At 37.0% G+C, this 21257-nt stretch overlaps 3 protein-coding genes across 31 annotated transcripts in view; 2 read left to right on the forward strand and 1 right to left on the reverse strand.

Moving 5' to 3' along the window:
- The window catches only part of Ih (hyperpolarization activated cyclic nucleotide gated potassium channel Ih), a 265759-nt gene extending 262897 nt beyond the window's left edge, over nucleotides 1-2862 (forward strand). For all 29 annotated transcript variants that reach the window (XM_089735588.1, XM_089735592.1, XM_089735590.1 and 26 more), the window contains one exon: nucleotides 135-2862. In XM_089735588.1, the coding sequence (XP_089591714.1) occupies nucleotides 135-766 (632 nt within the window). In that variant the 3' untranslated portion in view covers nucleotides 767-2862. The remainder of the gene's footprint in view (nucleotides 1-134) is intronic.
- A 1803-nt stretch (nucleotides 2863-4665) lies between these two features.
- On the forward strand, nucleotides 4666-16834 carry Bdp1 (transcription factor TFIIIB component B'' homolog Bdp1). Its single transcript, XM_028172736.2, has 9 exons — nucleotides 4666-5485; nucleotides 5909-6141; nucleotides 7708-7829; nucleotides 8361-8465; nucleotides 9271-9393; nucleotides 12589-12757; nucleotides 14473-14691; nucleotides 15426-15630; nucleotides 15823-16834. Exons 1-9 carry the CDS (start codon nucleotides 4888-4890, stop codon nucleotides 16464-16466), a joined length of 2418 nt encoding a protein of 805 aa, XP_028028537.2. The 5' UTR covers nucleotides 4666-4887; the 3' UTR covers nucleotides 16467-16834.
- Nucleotides 16835-17615: 781 nt separating this feature from the next.
- Nucleotides 17616-20907, reverse strand: Secp43 (tRNA Selenocysteine associated protein). The gene is made up of 6 exons (XM_028172749.2): nucleotides 20473-20907; nucleotides 19767-19898; nucleotides 19428-19656; nucleotides 18976-19190; nucleotides 18278-18449; nucleotides 17616-17806 (listed from the first exon to the last, which is right to left on the reverse strand). The coding sequence occupies exons 1-6, from the start codon at nucleotides 20518-20520 to the stop codon at nucleotides 17682-17684; spliced, it is 921 nt and encodes a 306-aa protein (XP_028028550.2). The 5' UTR covers nucleotides 20521-20907; the 3' UTR covers nucleotides 17616-17681.
- Nucleotides 20908-21257: the final 350 nt, after the last annotated feature.

Here is a 21257-nt window from a genome sequence, read left to right on the forward strand (position 1 = left end):
ATTCGAACACCGGTGCATCGCTTCAACCCGATGCACCGGACGTCTTATCTTTTAGGCCACGACGAGTTCGAATATAATTTCTTCCCAAAAATATTAACTTAAAAATTTACAATGCACTTTTTGCTTGTTCTCAGGTGACATTATCATAAAGGAAGGAACAATAGGGAATAAAATGTATTTCATCCAAGAAGGCATCGTAGATATAGTCATGGCCAACGGTGAAGTTGCCACCAGTCTATCTGACGGTTCGTACTTCGGAGAAATCTGCTTGCTAACAAACGCTCGCAGAGTAGCATCCGTCCGCGCCGAGACGTACTGCAATCTGTTCTCTTTGTCGGTGGATCATTTCAACGCCGTGCTAGACCAGTATCCGTTGATGCGACGCACGATGGAAAGTGTCGCAGCCGAACGACTGAACAAGATCGGCAAAAACCCGAATCTGGTGGCGCACCGCGAAGACGACACGACATCCGAAGGGAACACGATCAACGCAGTGGTTAACGCTCTCGCGGCAGAAGCAGAGCACGTGAGTCTGTCAGACGACAGTGTGGCACGACTGTCGGAGAGGTCGCTGGGGCTAGCACTGCAACCGCTGCAGGCGGCATCGTGTCGCATGGCAGGTGTGGCCCTACCGGGGCTGGGCGTAGCGGCTGCGCTGCCGCGTCCCAAGTCGGAGCACGACTTCAGTTCGACGCAGGCTCAGCCGCCGTCGTTGTCGTCGGTCGGAGCCGCATTCCACAAATCGGACGCGGGCATCGCACCCTGACGCCGCACGCTCTGCTAGGCCTGACGCGGCACGCCGCGACGCGACGCGACGCTCCCGACACTAGGCTTAGTGCGAGGGCCGCTCGCTAGTTGTAGCGTAGACTCGACTCTAGTAGCTGCGACTTCGCCGGCCGCCCGCCGCGCGCGACGCCCCTTGAATCTCATTTTGTGATCTTATACTTAATTCTCCTGTGTTATAATTTAGGTTAAATTTTATATCATTGACGCTGTGAGGAATCGACGAATACGTGACGTATTCCGATTGTATAGATATAAATGTATACCTGTTGTGTATTGAAAAAAACGATTACTATTAAATCTTTATAGGGAGATCTTTATAGATACCTTGCCATTATTAAAAGAAAGAATAATGATTTAGACTAGACTGAAATTTAAAAATATCAATATTTTATGCTACATGTAATGACGTTTGAAATTGATCTTTGTTGATACGGGGTATTCGATGGCGAAACGGTGGGATATAAGTGCATAGTAATAAATCAACGTGCCTGAATAACACGGTTCAGAGACTTTATATTGTTCCATCGATTTCCGTTCCATTATTTTATTTTACTGTGTAACAGTGTTATTGAATCGTTGCGGAGTACGTGGGGAGGTGACATGTGTGACGCATTCTCGCCTAAAAATTATGATTTATAACTAAGTTAACTTGTTTCGATTATCAGTTAAGCTTTCAATTGCGGACTAAAGAAAAAAGGAACAGCAGCCTTCTAATATTTAATAAACATTAAACACAAGAATTACAAGGAAACATTCCTTAGTATATATCTAATTGCGCCTAAAAAATCTCACGCTGTACAAGTGACGCACAAGTTAATTCTCACATACGATTCAAATAGCATACGTTGCTTTGTTTAACTTTAATTATAAGTAGTTATATTCACCGATATAAAAGGGCATAATTAGCGCCAGCATTAATATCTCGGTTTCCTAAGTAGAGGTGATATAGTTAGAGCTTCGGAAGTTTCGAGAATTATTTCTGATGTAAATATATTTTATTGTGAGTTTGCGCGTTTATGCGGTTCGATAAATTTACGTAAGTCTAGGGGGCGTTCGGTCGAGCGGTTCAGTCAATTAATCCGTGCTCTCGCGGCGCGAGACGGACGTCTCTTATCTCAATGCACCACTAAACTTCATAATTTCATTTTAATTGTAGGCGAAAATAATTTATTGTCGATAGTGATCATTTAGTAGTAATAAGTAGGCCAAAGCGTTAACAAATTCGGACGAATTACGTATGTGATAGTGGGAATGCTAAAGCTGCACGCGCTTCGGCCGTACTCTCCGCGACCGACATTAGCGTAGCTCGAATGCATGAAACACGTGCTTCAGGACACCGGAAATTAGTTTCACGTTCCATTACTCCAACTATACGCGTTCGATTCACTCGGAACTGGAACGATTGCTTATCAATATGGCTTGCCTGTATTCACACCACTGTAGACACTTATATAATTAGGGGAATAGTTTTAATGAGCGACATATCCTAGCGAAGCTCGGGAATAGGGTCGCGGAGCGGACGTCCCGAAACGCGAAATCATCATCGTTGATTAATACTTAGTGTCATGACAAATTTGTGAATGACGATTTTGCGAATGTTGAACTTTAGCCAAAATATAGTTAATGAATGAAGAACCAATATGCATTAGCTTTCTTTGTAGAAAAACGCAGCCTAGTTCAGATCGACAATTAACACCAATAGATACTTTATATACTCATAAGATTTATATATTGATCATAGCAGAACGATTATCTGTCAATTTATCTACAAAGAGAATAACAAAATATTATTGCGTTTCATTCCCAGAGGCATTTATTTATTGTTATTTTATCAATCTAACATTAATGCTTTTATAAATTATATAAATTTTATAGAAGAAATCTATTTTTGATTGTGAAGTTAAACTAATGATTGTATGAAAGAGAATCTATTACTATATCAAAAAAGAGTTTTAATTTATAAATGTTATTTGTTAATTATTTAAAAATAATTTCTGGTAATTATCTATTTTCACCAAAAGTGCTCATCGCTGTAAACAAATTAGAGAAAATGCATTAAAAGAATGAAGAAAACTGTTCAGTTGTTTAATTTTATTCTACTAGTAGTAAGCTTAGTTTCATTCCAATCAAGTAGGTACTGTTTCCTGTCCCTCCTATAAGTACTTGCAGCAAAGTAGTCCTATGTCCGGTATTCAGAATGGGATACCTGTGATATAATAAATACAAGTTTTAAGAAACAACTTGGCTGTACTTCTGACTAAGTCTTTGTCCATTAGTGGTTATGACTACTACTTACCTTCAGGAGGCGTATGCTTGTGTGCATAAAATGGTAATAAAAAATTATAAATGAGGATCAAACTCATATTTCAAGGAGGGTTTCGCGTTACGATATCTTTAGGTTTCGATATCCGGTGGGTCGCGACATAAGCATTTAACACAAGCAGAGAAAAAAAAATTAAACTGTTAGGCCCACTTGATTTCACATCCTCATAGCCTCACATTGATACCCACCATACATGCCAGAACATATGCAGCCCTAGTGTGAGATATCAACAGAATCACGGTCTCACGGTCCACGTGCTTGAAGTGGTTACCAGAGTCCGTAAGTATCATACTGTGAATATGACCACCCACCATGAGACATGAGGTCGAAAGCTTTATTGTATTATACAACAATTGTGCCACCCCTTAAAACGGGAACGCATGACTATTTCAGGGTAGAAATAGACAACGGTTTACCTACCCTACAATACCATTAAATACCGATTAGCGATCGCAGTACACTGGTACATTCTGAGAACACTGCTGCTCATTCTCCGGTGAATAGGCATGATGACTAATTTTCAAAATCTATTCTATGATATTCAGAAGTATCTATTATATCAAAAATATATCATATTTCTGTAGAAAATAAAGGCGTAATTTTTAGCGTAATTCGCTCTGATTGGTGTTTAAGCTATCATGGCTGATTGTTGTATTTTGTAGATTTATTTTAACATCATACATCTCGTCATTAATATGAAAATAAATACATTTTTCAAAATCCTTGAATCCTGTTTCATTAGATCAATTAAATATTTTGGCGATATTTGACCACTGTCATCATGCCTATTCCATAATCGCCTTCTACGATATTCGCGGGAAGAGATGGGCTGATGCTATTCGAACACAACACAGCCGACACAGTCATCTTTTTACTTTTCAGTTCATATCAATTAAATATTTTGGCGATATTTGACCACTGTCATCATGCCTATTCCATAATCGCCTTCTACGATATTCGCGGGAAGAGATGGGCTGATGCTATTCGAACACAACACAACCGACACAGTCATCTTTTTACTTTTCAGTTCATATATATAAATTTTGTACGTTCATAACAATCTCTCCAATTTTTACTTTATTTAGAAAATAAAAATCAGTTCTACTAAAAAAAGGTTTGTTATACGTAGTCATAAGACACATAAAAATTTTGTCATGATCCTCCTACTTTTTTGAAATCCATTTAAACGACTAATTGTTGCAAATTTAATAAGCTATTCGTTCATTATTCGCTAGTTATTCGAAGGTAATACGCTATTTTATTAGCCAAATAAATATATTTGTCGTCGAAGATGAACATTTAATGTGATTTACTAGTCTATTTATTATTTATGGATTATATTAAAATGTAATTAATAAGACATTTTTTATTTATTTAAATAAAATAATATACATAAGAATCGATACATTGCACGAATAATGAACACGACACTAAAGTATTCGTTTAAAGTTTTTTTTTTTATGTGTAAAACAATCATAGCTAAAGTCTATCTAAGCCGTACGTGTTTGCCAATGTTACATTTAAAACAACACATTGACGTTTTGTTAATGTCAATCATTGTCACCGAAGTAAACGGTCTAAAAACGTGTGATAAAATTCTCAGTGATTGTTGCAGTTGATTTGATGTCAGATAGGAAGTTTTAGAAAAATGTTTCGGACCAAGCATAAGTTATAAAAAAAACACGTCTAAATTAACGGAAATAACGTCCGTTACTAAAACACCATATTTTTTTATTCCTAGTAAAATATAAGTTCGGTAAATTCAACCAGGATTGAAGATGTCGACTAGGAGAGCGAGAATAAAAGCTGTAGCAGCACTTCCGCCTCGTAGGAAAAATGCTGAAAACTCGGAGAATAAGAATCAACAAGGCCCGAGTACTAATGATCTTCAGAACGTTCCAAAAAGTCCAAATGTAACTAAACATGACAATGTGGCAAAGACATACCAGCGTGCTTCGGTTGCTAATTCACCATCGAAGTCTCCACATAGTAGTGTGATAACGCAGAATACAGATAGACCACCTCATGTTAATAGAGCTGCAACACCGGTTAACAAAGGGAACATAACTCCTAAGTTATCTGATAGAGTGTCAGTAATTACTTCTACTGCAGGGGTTAAATCCGGTGTTTTTGCATCTCCTCACGCTAAAAGTAGTCCTTTAAGGAAATACATACCGTCACCAGTGCTGGCTGCAATGAATACGGCTGAAGTAACTAATAAAGCGGTTACTCCTGAAAAAAGTGATGCAAAAAAGAATAGTGATAGTACAAAGTCTAGTGGGAATAACAGTACTGAGATTATACAAAAGATCAGTGATTCTGAAAGTTCTACAAGTAAAAGTGGCACAAACACACATAGAAGTGACATTCCAGATGGTAAGAAATGTTCAAAATGCACACAAAAGCTGTAGTCATTTTTATTGAACAACTTTTTCAGATGCTTTTCAAGTTATATTTAGAACATATTTCATAATATGTACTATCTTAAAATTTTATCCATTTTTCCTCTGCCAACCTATATAAATGAAAAATAATTTTAATTATAATGGGACTTCAATGTACAAGTAGTATTTTAAATATAATTTTGTCAGTACCAAAAAACAAGTCTTCAATAATTTTTATTACTGGCCTGTTCTTCAATCCCACCTTTATCTATACAAAACTGATTATAAGTTACAACTTTTACTGAAGTCTGTGTGCGGCGGTGGGCCGTATGCTTGTTTGCCCACAAGGGCAATAAAAAAAAGAAATATATGCAAAAACAAAAGTATGTTATCCCAAATGCTTAAACAATTTCAGATTATAGTGTACCAAGTGTACCTGAGAGTATCACAGAAGATCCTATGGATGGTATTGTACCTCTACAGCCAGTTAGTGCACCAAAACCAATAGCTTTGCTCAAAAATGAGATTATATCAGAAAATGTGGAGGTTCTGTTTGATCCCATTGTACCTCTGCCTTCACCCAGCAAAGTGCGACCAAAGCTACGGCCCGTGCCTCGATTGGGGCCCCTAAGAAGGAACAGTGTGCAGGTTATTTGTTTTATAACATTTATTTTTTAATGCACACTTAAATATATACCAGATTATATGTCTACTGCTCTCATCATACTGCCTGATGCCCATTGATGCCCATTACTGCTGCACGAATAGTCTAGCGGTATGCATGGAGCATCTGAAACTAGCGGCAACCACTTGACATCATGTAAAAAAAAAAATTTAAATCTAACCATAATTTTAATTTTCATAAGACCTCCAAGAATCCGTTGCATTGGAACTGTCTCATACAATCTGTGACGTCAAAAGTTTTATTTTCATATATCTATACTGGAATATGAAAATGTGAGGTTCGCAATGACATGTACAAATAATCATACAATCCACACACACTTGCTTTGTTCTCAAAATTTAAACAAAATGTTTTCATAATTTCGGACAATTAATACAATTTTCAACTTCATTAAGGATCTATTCATAAATACACCTGTTAAAACAATAATACACATAAGTGTTATGAAATAAATTCCATGTAAGCATTATGTAATCATTTTTTAATATACAGATATGAAAAATAATTTGTTACATGATTATGTAAACATTAGCTTTTTAAGGTCGATTCATACAAGCATGCTGGTAGCTTGCAAGTCGTCAGATTGTATGTCCTACCATTAAAATTGATCATCATAAAAATAGACATCAGAAGTAAGACAGACAGGTCAGTGATACCTACCTACTCATCCAAGTTACAACATCCCCTGCCAACAGTAAATAGGCAAATCATACAATGTTTTTATTATCATTATTCCTTTATTATGAAAATTAATTGTGAATGTGTGACATTAAAGGTCTATTTGACCATAATGGTATATCATCAAATCGGTCAGGTAAGGTCTATTATAAACCGGATTTTGGATGGATGGATATCCATAAAATTTACTCATCTTTGGGTTTGAGGCTATACTATTAAAGTATTAATTAGAGAACTATAGAGTAATAATTGTTTTTGTTTAGGCAGCGGCTTGGCTCTGCCCCTGGCATTGCTGAAGCCCATGCGCGACGGTAACCACTCAAGATCAGGTGGGCAGCATGCTCGTACGCCTAAAAAAAAAAAAATTATAATCGCGTAACCTATTTGATTTACCTGAGGTTTAATAAATTTCAACCACAGAACAGTGAAATATTACAAAGTTTATCTGTCAAATTATTTCATAAAAATAGATTTGATCGGTTGTGATTACCAAAACCTTAAAATACATTACGCTTCTTTTTGACGTGATAACCGTCTTATAAATCAATGAACACCGGCTAAAAGTGTCACGTTCTGCCTGACCTGAGCCTGAGCGTGCAAGCGAGAGCACGGAACAAGCGATAGAGAGACACAATCGGCCCAAGCGATGGCTTGTGACACATTTATCTCTTCTCGCGTGACGTCAGAGCTAGCAGTTCGAAAAGTTCTGCTACTGACGTTATTACGTAAAACTGCCCTCGTAAACCGACTTTACAGACAACCAATTTTTTTTTAAACTAAGAACTTTATGAAATATGTAGGTTATATAGTGCATACTACAAATAAATAAAATAATAAATGTACTTTCTCAGGGAAGTGCGAGTGAGTCTGAGGATGAAAGTCGTCGTTCGTTGCTGGGTCACAGATCAGCGACGCCGTTGCCGATGCGACAGCGACACGACTCACACAACACGCAACACTCGAATTTAAACCAGTAATGTTGCCATATTTATGATTATTGTGATTGCACCAACTCTAGTTTTTTTTTTTGTAATAATCGGCACCATCTTATCTATTTATGTATAATGTATTTAATAACGAAATGAATTCAATGAAAATTATATTCTAGTATGTTCAAAGTTATTTACATCGACTTGAGAATAGCAATTCTTTTAAGCTAGCATAGCTCACACAGCTTTTATCGCGAACTTTGAGCGTGACGACCGAATCAATAAATTCCGTAACGAAAATAAAACCTAACACCTACCATGTAGCTCGCGTTCAACACATTCACACGTTGCGCTTGTGTAGTGTTTGTGAATAAGCGCGCGGCATGACGTCTCTTTTGTTAATGTTTATAAATATAGCGTGGTCTTATTTTATTAGTGTTTTAATATTACATTATTATTGTCTAATTATAATTGCATAAGTTGATAAAAAATGCTATGCAATAGCAGTCCCCGAGTGCCACACGTGTTTTTTTTTAAATATAGATTATTTCTTCTATTTAATTATTTCGTTTCAGAGATACAAATAGAACGAGAAATGATTCAATTTGTTCTGTCGTCAGTCAACCGACCACTGCCAATCCAGCTTTATCTCCCACCAAAGAAAAGCATTACCAAACAAAGTAAGCTACTGTACATGCAGCATAATTTTACTTCATCAGTAAATTGAATAGCTAGTGACAGAAGACAGCTGTTTGATTTTACAAGTGTCACATGATCTTTATCGGTGAATTATGAATGAATTTATCCATGAATAACTTAACTGCTTTGACACATTAAAGCAGTTTTTTTTTGTGTTCACCAAACGTATTTAGATGTCTTAAATATAGGCTTAGTAAACTGAGACATATTGCATTTTTGAACAACATTCGAAACTAAAACATTTGAAAACAGCCGCATTAAAGGTAGGTAGCGACCGGCTGTGCCCCTGGCATTGCTGACGTCGATGAGCGACAGTAACCACTTACCATCAGATGGGCCGTATGCTCGTCTGCCTACAGAGGCAAAAAAAAGTAATTCAAAGGTGGTGGTCTTACTGGTGGTAGGACCTCTTATGAGTCCGCACGGGTAGGTACTACCACCCTGCCTATTTCTGCCGTGAAGCAGTAATGCGTTTTGGCTTGAAGGGCGGGGCAGCCGTTGTAACAATACTGAGACCTTAAAACTTAATCTCAAGGGGGGTGGCGTATTTACATTGTAGATGTTTATGGGATCCAGAACCACTTAACACCAGGTGGGCTGTGAGCTCGTCCATCCAACTAAACAATAAAAAAAAACACAGCTATGAAACAAAAAGGTTTTACTAATTCGATTAATCAAATAAAAACCCTCAAAGCCTTAGGACTCACCTTCTAGTATAATATGCGTGTTTCATCATCAAAGCCTCTGGTAACAGTAAAAGCAGTGATGACAAATGTGGTTTCTTAGGACTCGAAGACAGGAGATGAGTCGCCGTATGGCCGCTATGCGTCGGCGGCGCGAGACTGCCCAGCGCGATACGATGACCATGTACGACCTCATATTCCACAACCCCTCCACCAACCCTATGATGTGAGTAGACATTTTACACGCTTTCCCTGTACATTTTCATTGACACTTTAAGTAATCAGATAGACCCGAAAGCATATTGAATTGAAGTCGTCGTGGCCTAAAAGATAAGACGTCCGGTGCATTCGTGTGTAGCGATGCACCGGTGTTCGAATCCCGCAGGCGGGTAACAATTTTTCTAATTAAATACGTACTTAAGAAATGTTTGCGACTGACTTCCACGGTGGAGGAATAACATCGTGTAATAAAAATCAAACACGCAAAATTAAAATTTTCGTCATTACTGGTGGTATTGTGAGTCCACGCGGGTAGGTAGCATCACCCTGTCTATTTCTGCCGTGAAGCAGTAATGTGTTTCGGTTTGAAGGACGGGGCAGCCGTTGTAACTATACTGAGACCTTAGAACTCATATCTCAAAGGTGGGTGGCGGCATTTGCGTGTCTATGAGCTCCGCTAACCACTTAACACCAGGTGGGCTGTAACCACCCACCTAAGCAATAAAAAAAAACATAATACTTTAAAAACGCAAAGGGGACGGCCCATTTCAGGCCCAAAGCGGACAATAGATTAGAGAAAAAATACTTAGCGCATTAATTTTGTCATAAATAAATATGCATTTACTTTCTTCCAAATAAGCGCCACTACAGTTTATAATAAGTAGTTTAAAAAAGTAACTCTATTGAAAAAAACAAGAATTTTATTTTTGCGGGAAAAATATTGCCAACTTCAAAACCTTTTACGTATTAAGTAAACATTTTAAGTATATAAAAAACATATAAATAAATCATTTTAAATATTATCATTAATCAATCGATTTTAATCGATTTTAAGGACATAAAATAACATCAAAGACATACCCATTGGACTTTAACTTGTTACTATACTTGAGACCTTAGAACTTATATCTCAAGGTGGGTGGCGCATTTACGTTGTGGATGTTTGTGGGCTCCAGTAACCACTTAACACCAGGGTGGCTGTGAGATCGTCCACCCATCTAAGCAATAAAAAAAACTTAACTTGTATTGTTATTTAAATATGTACAACTAAAACAAAAACATAAAAAATAAAATATAATGTGTACTCGTAAAAAAAAGATTAAGAAATAAATCCAATATCGGTTATTTAAAAAAATGATCGATATATGAATTTCATGTAATTATTTTTCTTTATACTGACAACACTGATTTTAATCTGACTGACTGACACTTCGCTTGCTGCTTGTGCTTGCGTTCAAAATGGATGTGTTTTGATTTTTCTTCGATTTATTTTGCTTTTATCAATAACGTTTCATACTACGGCTGAAAACCATTGTGTGAATTGTGGTTTTAACCTGACCGAGATTTAAAACCGTGTATATGCTCTCCTGTGCTATTTTTAGATGATTTACTAATGTGTATGAAGATGAAGAAAATATAGAATAATATAGATATTTAAAGAAGTATGTGCGTTTTTTATACCCTAATAACTACAATTGGATAAAAATACATTAGGAACATCTTAAACATTAAAAAAAGAAAAGTTCTTGAGGTATTTATGTAGAAAATTAACCTCAAAACGAGTTTTTTATTTTTATTATATTTTTTATAATAGTGGCGTCAATTTTAATATATTTTTTAAATATCTAATACATTTAAGAATTTGAATCAGTCCATTTTTATAGTAATATTTAATGTCCACCTTGGGCCTAGCACACTATGGAGAGTGGGCAATCCCCTTTGGTTACACAATTGGTTTGGTTTGGCTTAAAGGACCATGTGGACCTAGATGCAGTTTTGACATAACGTATACGTTAAAAAAAAATTATATATACCTAGCCAGGTCATAAGTATTGTCACACAGTAAAAACTTTTCTTTTAGAATGCTGGCCACAGAAAAGTTTATTGAATTCGAATTTCGAATTGTTCATGAAAATAAAAATGTATACTTTTAGAATTTTACTCATTTTTAAATATGGAGTGGACGCTTAAAGAAGACCGTGTTGCAGTTATTGCGTTGCATAGTTGCGGTTACGCGCCAATTCAAATTTTTAACATACTGAAAAATTTGAATATAACCAAAAGATTCGTTTATCGTACCATCAAACGATACAATGAAGACTCTAGTGTAGATGACAGGTCAAGAAGTGGCCGCCCTCGGTCAGTTAGGACTCCAGCAGTGATAAAAGCTGTGAAGGCGCGAATTCTAAGAAATCCCAAGCGTAAGCAGAAACTGTTGGCCCTTCAGATGGGGTTAAGCAGAACCACGGTGAAAAGGGTGTTAAATGAAGACTTAGGGCTTCGGGCATATCGAAGAAAAACAGTACATCGTTTGAATGCTCGTCTAATGGACCTGAGACTGAAGAGATGCCGCGCTTTGTTAAAGCGGTACGCGGGAAAAAATATCGGGAAATTCTTTTTTCGGATGAAAAAATGTTTACCGTAGAAGAGAGCAACAACAAACAAAATGATAAGGTGTACGCACATAGTAGTGAAGAAGCGAGCAACCGTATTCCGCATGTCCAACGAGGTCATTTTCCATCCTCGCTCATGGTATGGTTGGGAATTTCTTATTGGGGCTTAACAGAGGTACATTTTTGTGAGAAAGGTGTAAAAACGAATGCAGTTGTGTATCAAAATACAGTCCTGACGAACCTTGTGGAACCTGTTTCTCATACCATGCTCAATAACAGGCACTGGGTATTCCAACAAGATTCGGCGCCAGCTCATAGAGCGAAGAGCACACAAGACTGGCTGGCGGCGCGTGAAATCGACTTCATCCGGCACGAAGACTGGCCCTCCTCCAGTCCAGATTTGAATCCGTTAGATTACAAGATATGGCAACACTTGGAGGAAAAGGCGTGCTCAAAGCCTCATCCCAATTTGGAGTCACTCAAGACATCCTTGATTAAGGCAGCCGCCGATATTGACATGGACCTCGTTCGTGCTGCGATAGACGACTGGCCACGCAGATTGAAGGCCTGTATTCAAAATCACGGAGGTCATTTTGAATAAACTTTAGTGTCATAAGAATCTATGTTTTGTTAAGTTCATTTTGGTATATGAATGGTTACATAATGAATAAACTTGTTTAAATTATTTTACATTAAACATGTGACAGAATTTATGACCTGACTAGGTATATGAAAAGAAAAGAAAAAAAGTTTTTTAAACGACCTATATTAACGGTTACATAAATCTTTGAAACATTTTTCGATTGCAGTCCAGATCAAGACGAAATCAAAGCTCAAGAGGCGAATAAAGCATCACAGAATCAACCTGACGAGAGCGAAAATGACGACCCGAAAGATCCGCCGTCGACGGGCGCGGCTCCCGTGCCTCAAATCAAACTAGGACCCAACGGCGAAATTATACTGGACGAACAGAGTTTGGTACGTGTTGTACTGTCTGCACGCGAATAATCTAGCGACTTATTATTATAATAGTTCATGTTATTGGCAATCTAAGGCGCTGTTGTTGATATCGAGTAATACAATTATGCTCATGTTCCAAACCCCCAGGCAAGATGCCAATTTTCGTTAGCGAATATATGAGTCGACTAGTATCAAAGCCGGCAATGTGACTTGGACAATTATTGGTAAATCAGAAAAACGAATTATTGACTTTGTATTCCATTGGCAGCCACAAAACTCTTCTGAACGACATCTTAGATAAATAACAGGTTAAGTATTAACCTTTATTTAATGCAGGTTTTGAACCGTATTGTTTGAAGGAGACGATTATATTCAAATCAATCTGTATTGACATATCAATAACATTTTCTTGTTCAAATGCACAGATTGCCACCTTTGATAATAGACGACTCATATAACGTACAAGTATTCACGGACGAATTGCACCGTCAAGGATTATTAAAAATAAAAATTGTTTTAAAATTGGAAACAGAGCATTTAACTACAAACTGAATTAAAGATTAATATAACCATTTATTTTTACTTTGGTTGTCGTGGATAGGATGATTATAGGTCATGGGTAATAAAAAAAAAAAGTGTGTGTGTCCGCTCCGACGCACGACTGGAGTTTACTGGATATAAAAAATTAAACGAAACAATACGAGAAATAGTTCTATATTACGACAACACGATACACTACAGATTATTAACAAATTAACGAGACACAAAACAAACGACTAACAAATATATGAAAATACAATAATGAGAGAAACGCGCGATCAGTACGAGGCTTTGTGGCGGACTGCCGGCGCAGCAGCCCGGCGTCACCTGCGATAACGCGGCCGCGCGTTGGCTCCAGATTGGCGCGCGCACGCATCACGCAATCAGGAGCCAATCAGGCGCATAACGCATTTCGTGTGACATGCTAGTACGATTTTGATTGGCGCGCGCACGCATCACGCAATCAGGAGCCAATCAGGCGCATAACGCATTTCGTGTGACATGCTAGTACGATTTTGATTGGCGCGCGCACGCATCACGCAATCAGGAGCCAATCAGGCGCATAACGCATTTCGTGTGACATGCTAGTACGATTTTGGTCCCCATAATTTTCATACCCCGGGCCTATATATGTAAATCGATTCTAAAGGAGTAAACTCCAATAAAATAAAAATCTTGTATTGTCAACAGTCCCTGATAAGCGTGAAAATTATTAAGTTGATCAGAGTCGGTTTTGACTTTGATGACAATTGTGTTCAAAGATTTCGCTCCATAGATAGGTCAAGCTAATATTTTTTTTTTTATTAATTTGTATGTCGGAGGAGAAACGCTGAAGGAATGTTTTTAAAAAGTGTGACGTCACCATTGCTGACGTCACGGTCATTAAGTTCTCGACGATGACTCATGTTTGGGCTTCCGAAACAAGACAGCATGGCCGTATTTATAGGGCTCTGTACACGTCATTTTGACGTTTGTGTATCGTTGATATTCCGAACTATTGACCCGGATGCGACATGTATAATAAACAAAATATCGGAAAAGGGCGAAAGGACCCTTTGGCCTAAAATGACTGGACTAGTATGTATAAACACGCGTTAATCAAAGCAGTAGCTCCAACGTAATGTTACCTATATGACGTCTGTCATGCCCTGCGAAATTTAATAACCAATTACCGGTAAACCCGTGAATTGCAGGTGATAAAACAGTCGAATAACGGGCGCAAAGTGTCGAGCGAGGTCCGCGAGGGCGCGTGGAACGAGCGCTCGAGCGGCTACCGGCGCAGCGCGCGCACCGCCGACTGGACGCACGACGAGACCGTGCGCTTCTACCGCGCGCTCGCCGCCATCGGGACAGACTTCACGCTCATGGAGCCCCTGTTCCCGGGCAGGACCAGGCGGGACCTCAAGCTCAAGGTTCATTGTTATTGCTTTCGGACAGGCTACAGATGAGTAGGCAGCTGCTTGGCTACGGTAGGCAGCTACTTGGCTACGGTAGGCAGCGGCTTGCCTACGATAGACAACGGCTTGGCTCTGTAGTAGTAGGTAGTAGTTACCGTCGCTCATGGACGTCAGCAATGCCAGGGGCAGAGCCAAGCAGCTGCCTCATCGTCACTCAAGGACTCAAGGACAGCATAACAACGGCCTACCTTTTTTTATTTTATTGCTTAGATGGGTGGACGAGCTCACTGCCCACCTGGTGTTAAGTGGTTACTGGAGCCCATAGACATCTACAACGTAGACGCGCCACCCACCTTGAGATAAAAGTTCTAAAGTCTCAGTATAGCCACAACGGCTGCCCCACCCTTCAAACCGAAACGCATTACTGCTTCACGGCAGAAATAGGCAGGGCGGTAGTACCTATCCGCGCGGATTCACAAGTGGTTCTACCTACAAAAAAATAAATATGCTAAAGATCCGAGAGTAGAACAGAATAGTCGCTCTAGCTATTTCTCCAGGGAACATGCATACAAAGGTCGGCAGTTTTTAAAGTAACTTGAACATCAAAAATTGAGGACAACTCACACACGATCAATCAATCACCTGTCCGTAAACTTGGAATCCCTCTACCATGGAAACTAGGGACTAACAAACAAACTTACATATTTTTAAATTGTAGTAACTTATATACATATATATTATTTTTTTAGTTTAAAAAAGAAGAAAAACTGAATATAGCCCAAGTTGACAAAGCTTTAAGATCTCGCGTTGAATGGGACGCTATGGGGCTTCACGAAGAGTTTAAGGAGGAACGAGCAGAGGCCGCTAAAAGAGAAGAAGAGGCAAAACAGCGACTGGAGAAGCAGAAGAAAGAGAGGCAGGAAAGAAACAAAGAACTACGGGGATATAGACAGAGTACATACAATATTATTTTATGTAATCTAACTGCTGAATTGAATAAAAACAAAATGAATGTTAACCTAAGGCTCATATGGTGACAAAATTGCACAGAATTGATTCAGCGATTATGAATGAATTAGCCTGCAGGAACGCACACAATATTTTTGTTAAATAATTATTTAGTAATTTTAAGTTTTTATGTTGCAGGTATGAGCAAAAAACTGTTGGAGTCGTCAGTCCTGCGATGCGATTTGAGCAACGTAGATCACACGGCGGACGACATAATAGCTCGAGCGTCCGAGTTCAAGTCGCAAAAGAAACGTAAACCAAAAAAATCTATCGGTCAAAAACCAAAACCTGAGCCGGGACCTGGTTCGACATCGTCCCTGGCAACCCTGTCTGTGAGAAACAATAGAAAAACACAAGAATCAAAGAACAGCGTCAGCGACATGGCCGTCATAACGAAAATAGATCCAAAACCGGCCAATATGTTGTTGGATAATATTAGCAATCCTTCAATGCCGTCGAACATTGAGACAGGATCGTTAGTCGTGTTGACGGTCAACGACCCCAATTCGCCGACAAAGAAAATGTTGCAAACCTACATAGCGCGGGAGAAAGGGAAGCTTTTGCCTGTCGATTTACCCCCTTCACTATTAAACTCTGTAGTCGGTTACGTAAGAAAAGAAACAACGGACAGTAACGCGTCTATGGTGTCTTCGCCTATGACGTCGGCCTCGCCGAACAGTGTTGCCAGTATGGATAGCAGAATCAGTGTTACTCCCTTACAGGTAAACCCAAGTCCAAATAAGCGACAAAGGAAAAATTCATATACAATTACGCCTCTCTAGCAGCTCATAATGTAATAGTGCATAATAATATTTATAGTAAACTTGTGTACAATAAGTACAATATATTTTAAGATGTAAATGTTGAAACCGATTTGATCCATTGCCAAATGATTTTTTATTATTACGTACACAAAGTGCAAAAACGTTTAGCTATTTGGTGAAGTTACACTAAAATAATAGATCCTGACAATTACAATGGTCGAATCGAAATTATGATCTCAAATATATTATTTATTTATTTACTAAAAAGATGTTACTCGTACTTTTTACGCAAAATGTTTCAAGAATATTAGAGTACATAATATTCCAATGTTAAGCTAGTTGATATGCTACTAGAATGTAATCAATTAAAAATAAAATGTGATACCGAAGATAATTTAATTTTTTTAAATACTCATTGTTAACGAACTTTTATTAGGAAGTTCTCAATACGAGATGTTCTCTGTGCGCCTCGATTTTATTTAAGTTGCACAGATGGAAATATTTATTGCACATTAGGTAGATAATCAGAAGATTAGTTATATTTCCCAACAATAAAATAACACTTTTTTAAACATATTATTATCCGCAACACGCTTCATCAGATTACAGAAACAGAGTTATCAGCATCATGCTTCATCAATGCTAGGTACATTGAAACTTCTTTAATCAACACTTATAAGACTTCATATCACACACATATTGCATTGTAAAATATTTTTTCGACATAAAAAAATGGGTAATTACGGCTCCTTGTGAGCATGAGTAATCATCATCGCCCTGCCTGTTTTTGTCGCAAAGCAGTAATGCGTACCGGCTTAAAGGGTGGAACAATCTTTATACTATACAATCGAGACAAACCTCATGTCTCAAGTGAATAGCGGCCCCATCTATTGATAGACATCACCACGGGTTACTACTCCAGTAAACACTTAACACCAGATGGGTCGTCAGCTCGTTCCTCGTCCAAGTAATAAAAAAAGATGTGGTGGTACCTACGCTTGCACACTCACAAGACGTCCTACCGACAGTAATTACGCAGATGATAATTTTCGCGAGTTTAATTTTTATTACACGATATTATTCCTCGTATATGGTTGGTCAATGACGGATTTTGAACACTTAGAGCAATAATAACAAAGTAAGGCAGGTTATTTATATGAAATTAACTTTTAAAAAAGCTTCCACATGTATTTATTTACAGAACTTAAATCAACTAGTTTTCGTACTGATAGTTTATGAGTGAACTTCTATGACGTCGTGAGGGAACCACTGTGATCCTTCTAAACTGTCCCATAGCGAAATGTTTACGTCCAAAAATTCATTATTCATATGATCCACATCGATTGGTTTCTTGTGATCTGAAAATGACAGTTTATTAAATAATTTTGAGCACTTACTAGTCTGTCTCGCAATCCTAAAAATTTGTGCCACGAAGCAATCTAGCTCGGATTTGTAAGGTCAGTTACTATTATTCTGCAATTGCAATAAGTTTTACGTAGAGTCCTCTGCAGGCCCTTCACGAAGGCAGACGGAGAAAATGCTTGAATGCCCATTATTACTTATATTCTATAGTGAGCAACAGAAAGTCGATAGCTAAATTTCAGACTTTTGGAAAGCGAATTGTTTATTTGTCGTTGTTGTTCCAATGTAATTCAGATTTCGAACATATAGAGTGCTATACCGTGTCTTCAAACGAGGCTTAAGAGCTGAATAAGCTTTTGATTAAATTTGTAAAATCTACTTTGTATTAAAAAAATACATCAATTGATGACCATTGACTATTTGTTCAAACTAAAACAGAATATAGTTAAGTTTCAATTATAGCTCACCAACGAGAACCAAATCATCGGTTTGAGTTTTGACAGCGACAGCTGGTGTAGTATCAGATGCAACTGCCGGTTGAACTGCAGCTGTCGTGACTTGTTCACCCTGTCCATAGTACCCAGACCAGGCTGAATAATTTTGCCAATAGGCTGACGGATCATAATATTGGTTGTAATCCTATAATTACAATGGTCCATTAATATTTCAACTGTTTTCGAATAAACAAACTGTAGCAGATCATTCTAGAACTATGTATAGTATGTAACAATAGCAGCATAATTTAGGCAGCAGAATAGTATTACTAAGTAATTACAAGAAAACTATTATTGCAACTGTCATTATTGAATTTATAATTAATAAATAACCAGTTCAGTGTGATGAATTTAAGCATCTTTAAGAATATTTTATCTTTCTATATAAAAGAGATTAATCTAGGATACATGTTCTGCATAAATATTTATACAATATGTATTTGTAACATTTGTTTGGTTATAAGAGTATGTAATTATGTGTAAAATTGTATTGCTCTTTGTATAAGTTACACTTTATTAGACCATTTATTGATTGATATACATAGATTTTAAATACTGGAAGGGAATTTCAGCTTATGATGAATAAGCATATATTCAAAATTCTCAATTTTAATGATTCCCTAAAACAAGGTAAAGGCGACTGCATGCATAATATTTTTTTTTATAAATACCGTTCCGCTAGTGTAGGTTGCGGTTGAAGTTGTAGAAGTAGACTGAGCAGTTGTTAAATTACTTTTAGGTTTAGGTACAGCTGTGCAAATTTTGAGAGGTTTTGTTCCGAGTCCACAATAACCATTCATAGCATATAGTGCATTACGTTGCTCATCTTCATTACCAAATCTGACAAAGCCATATCCTTTTGTATAGCCAGAATTATCTAATATCACTGAAAAATTTGCATTATAATTTAATTAGTGTAGTTTCAAATGAAAAATGAATTAATCAATTAACATTGCAACCTTATATTTCAAATTCTAAACTTATCTATAATAGGATTAAAATACTAAATTCCACTTTTTTATTGCATATAAAAAAAATATTCTTTTATTTGATAAAACAGTGACAGTAAGATATAACAATTTTAAATTGTCAATAATTTACTGTTTCTCATTTTAACACCAACCTTTAGCAGTTTTTATGGAAGTATATTTAGAAGCAAACACTCTATAAAGAGAGTAATCATCAACGTCAGGGCTTAGGTCTCCAACCCATACAGAGAATTCTCTTTCATGTTGCATATTGGCTCTAGTTTCTCTGGATGCTGTGTTTAGTCTAAATCTAACCACTGGAAATGTGCCTGGTATGGGTTTTCCATTCAATTTGTGCATTGCATCAATCGCTTCTTCATCAGTCTGTAAAGATTTGAACATTTTAAATAATGTAAGATTTAATTTGAGATGTAATTTTGTGTATATGGCATGAAATATTTTATTATAAAGTATATATTTTACAAGTTTAGTACCTGAAAATGCACAAAAGCATATCCTGCAGGTTCCCCAGTGAATTTGTTCCTCATGACTTTTACTGCTAGAGGTCTCTGTCCCAGTCTATTAAATGCTGCCATTATGAAACTCTCAGTCATATTGGGCTCCAACTAAAAACACAAAATATTTTATTTTATTATACTTTCCTTCATTTCATTGATTTAGTAGAGTATTTATTTTCTATGTTAGCAAGTTGTACTCCTATCTATATTTTTATCTTCTTTTTTTCTATTACATTCTTGGCATTATCACTGTACTGAACCTTATTAATTCCAAAATTCATCACATTACAAAATCACACCAAAACTATAATTTTCGTAATTACTAGTGATAGGGTTTCTTATGAGCTCGCTATTCACCTGGAACTGTTTGAGTACTGTCTGAACAGTTTGATATGACCATTAAGATAATTATTGTTGCTTTTCTCTTTAACTGTTGAAAAAGTGGTAATTTTAAGGGAGACAATGTTAAATACATTTAAACATTATATGTAAATTTCAAAGTTGTGTTGGGTTGTGTATTGAGAGTGAGGGTACGGTTGGCTGCTGTTCCAATATTAATTAGGACACGGGGTAGACGATGTGGACACTGTATAGTGTCTGTGGGAACATACCCATCTGTATTTTTATGTTTAAAATTAATAGTAAGCAAAGGCTACATAGTAATAAAAAATAAAAAACTCACACTGCCCATCCACAATTGACACTGCATAGCCATTTTTGGTGATTTCATAAGACTTTAAAGTTTCAAATTATTTAATGCCACTTTATTAGCACTGATTTCAATTTTCAACGCAACAAATCCAACACTTTCAAACTTTCCACTGAACCAAACAAACTGTCGCGGTAGACCAAAATGTGTTAATAAACTCAATTTTTCAAGTGTATTTATTATTTTTGCCGTCTGTTAAAATTTTTATGACTTTTCATGATTTATACGCAATTACGAAAAAATATGTAACTCATGCATGCAAGATAAATAATTGTTTAACTCATAGATTCAAAGAGTATGTAACACTACGTTTACATAGATTATACACTTAATATATTCGAGGTTTAACTCCATGGTACAGTTGGATGTCGCCTTCGTCGTTTCAGTGCTGCTAATTAATTCCAATGTGCACAAAAGTCGGGAAAGTCGACATATTTTTATTTTTATTATTATTTTGTATTTACGATAAATTATAACACCACATTCATAGAGAATAAAAACCAATGTTAAAAGACCAATCTAGATATTAGTGATAAGCCTAGTTAGGAGATAGATTTAAGTAAAAGAAAAACAAAATACTGGGACTCTTTAGAATTGTAATGTAATAACTGTTGTAACTAATACGAATTTTGTGATGTCATTAAGCGACAAAAATACTTGATTCATACTTTGTCATTCGGTATCATATGGTACCTAGTATATCATTACAAAATATAGTTGTATCGCGTAGTACTATATCGATACGCGAAAATATTGAA

Source organism: Bombyx mandarina, chromosome 19 (assembly GCF_030267445.1).
Source record: "Bombyx mandarina strain Sakado chromosome 19, ASM3026744v2".
Lineage (NCBI taxonomy): Eukaryota > Metazoa > Arthropoda > Insecta > Lepidoptera > Bombycidae > Bombyx > Bombyx mandarina.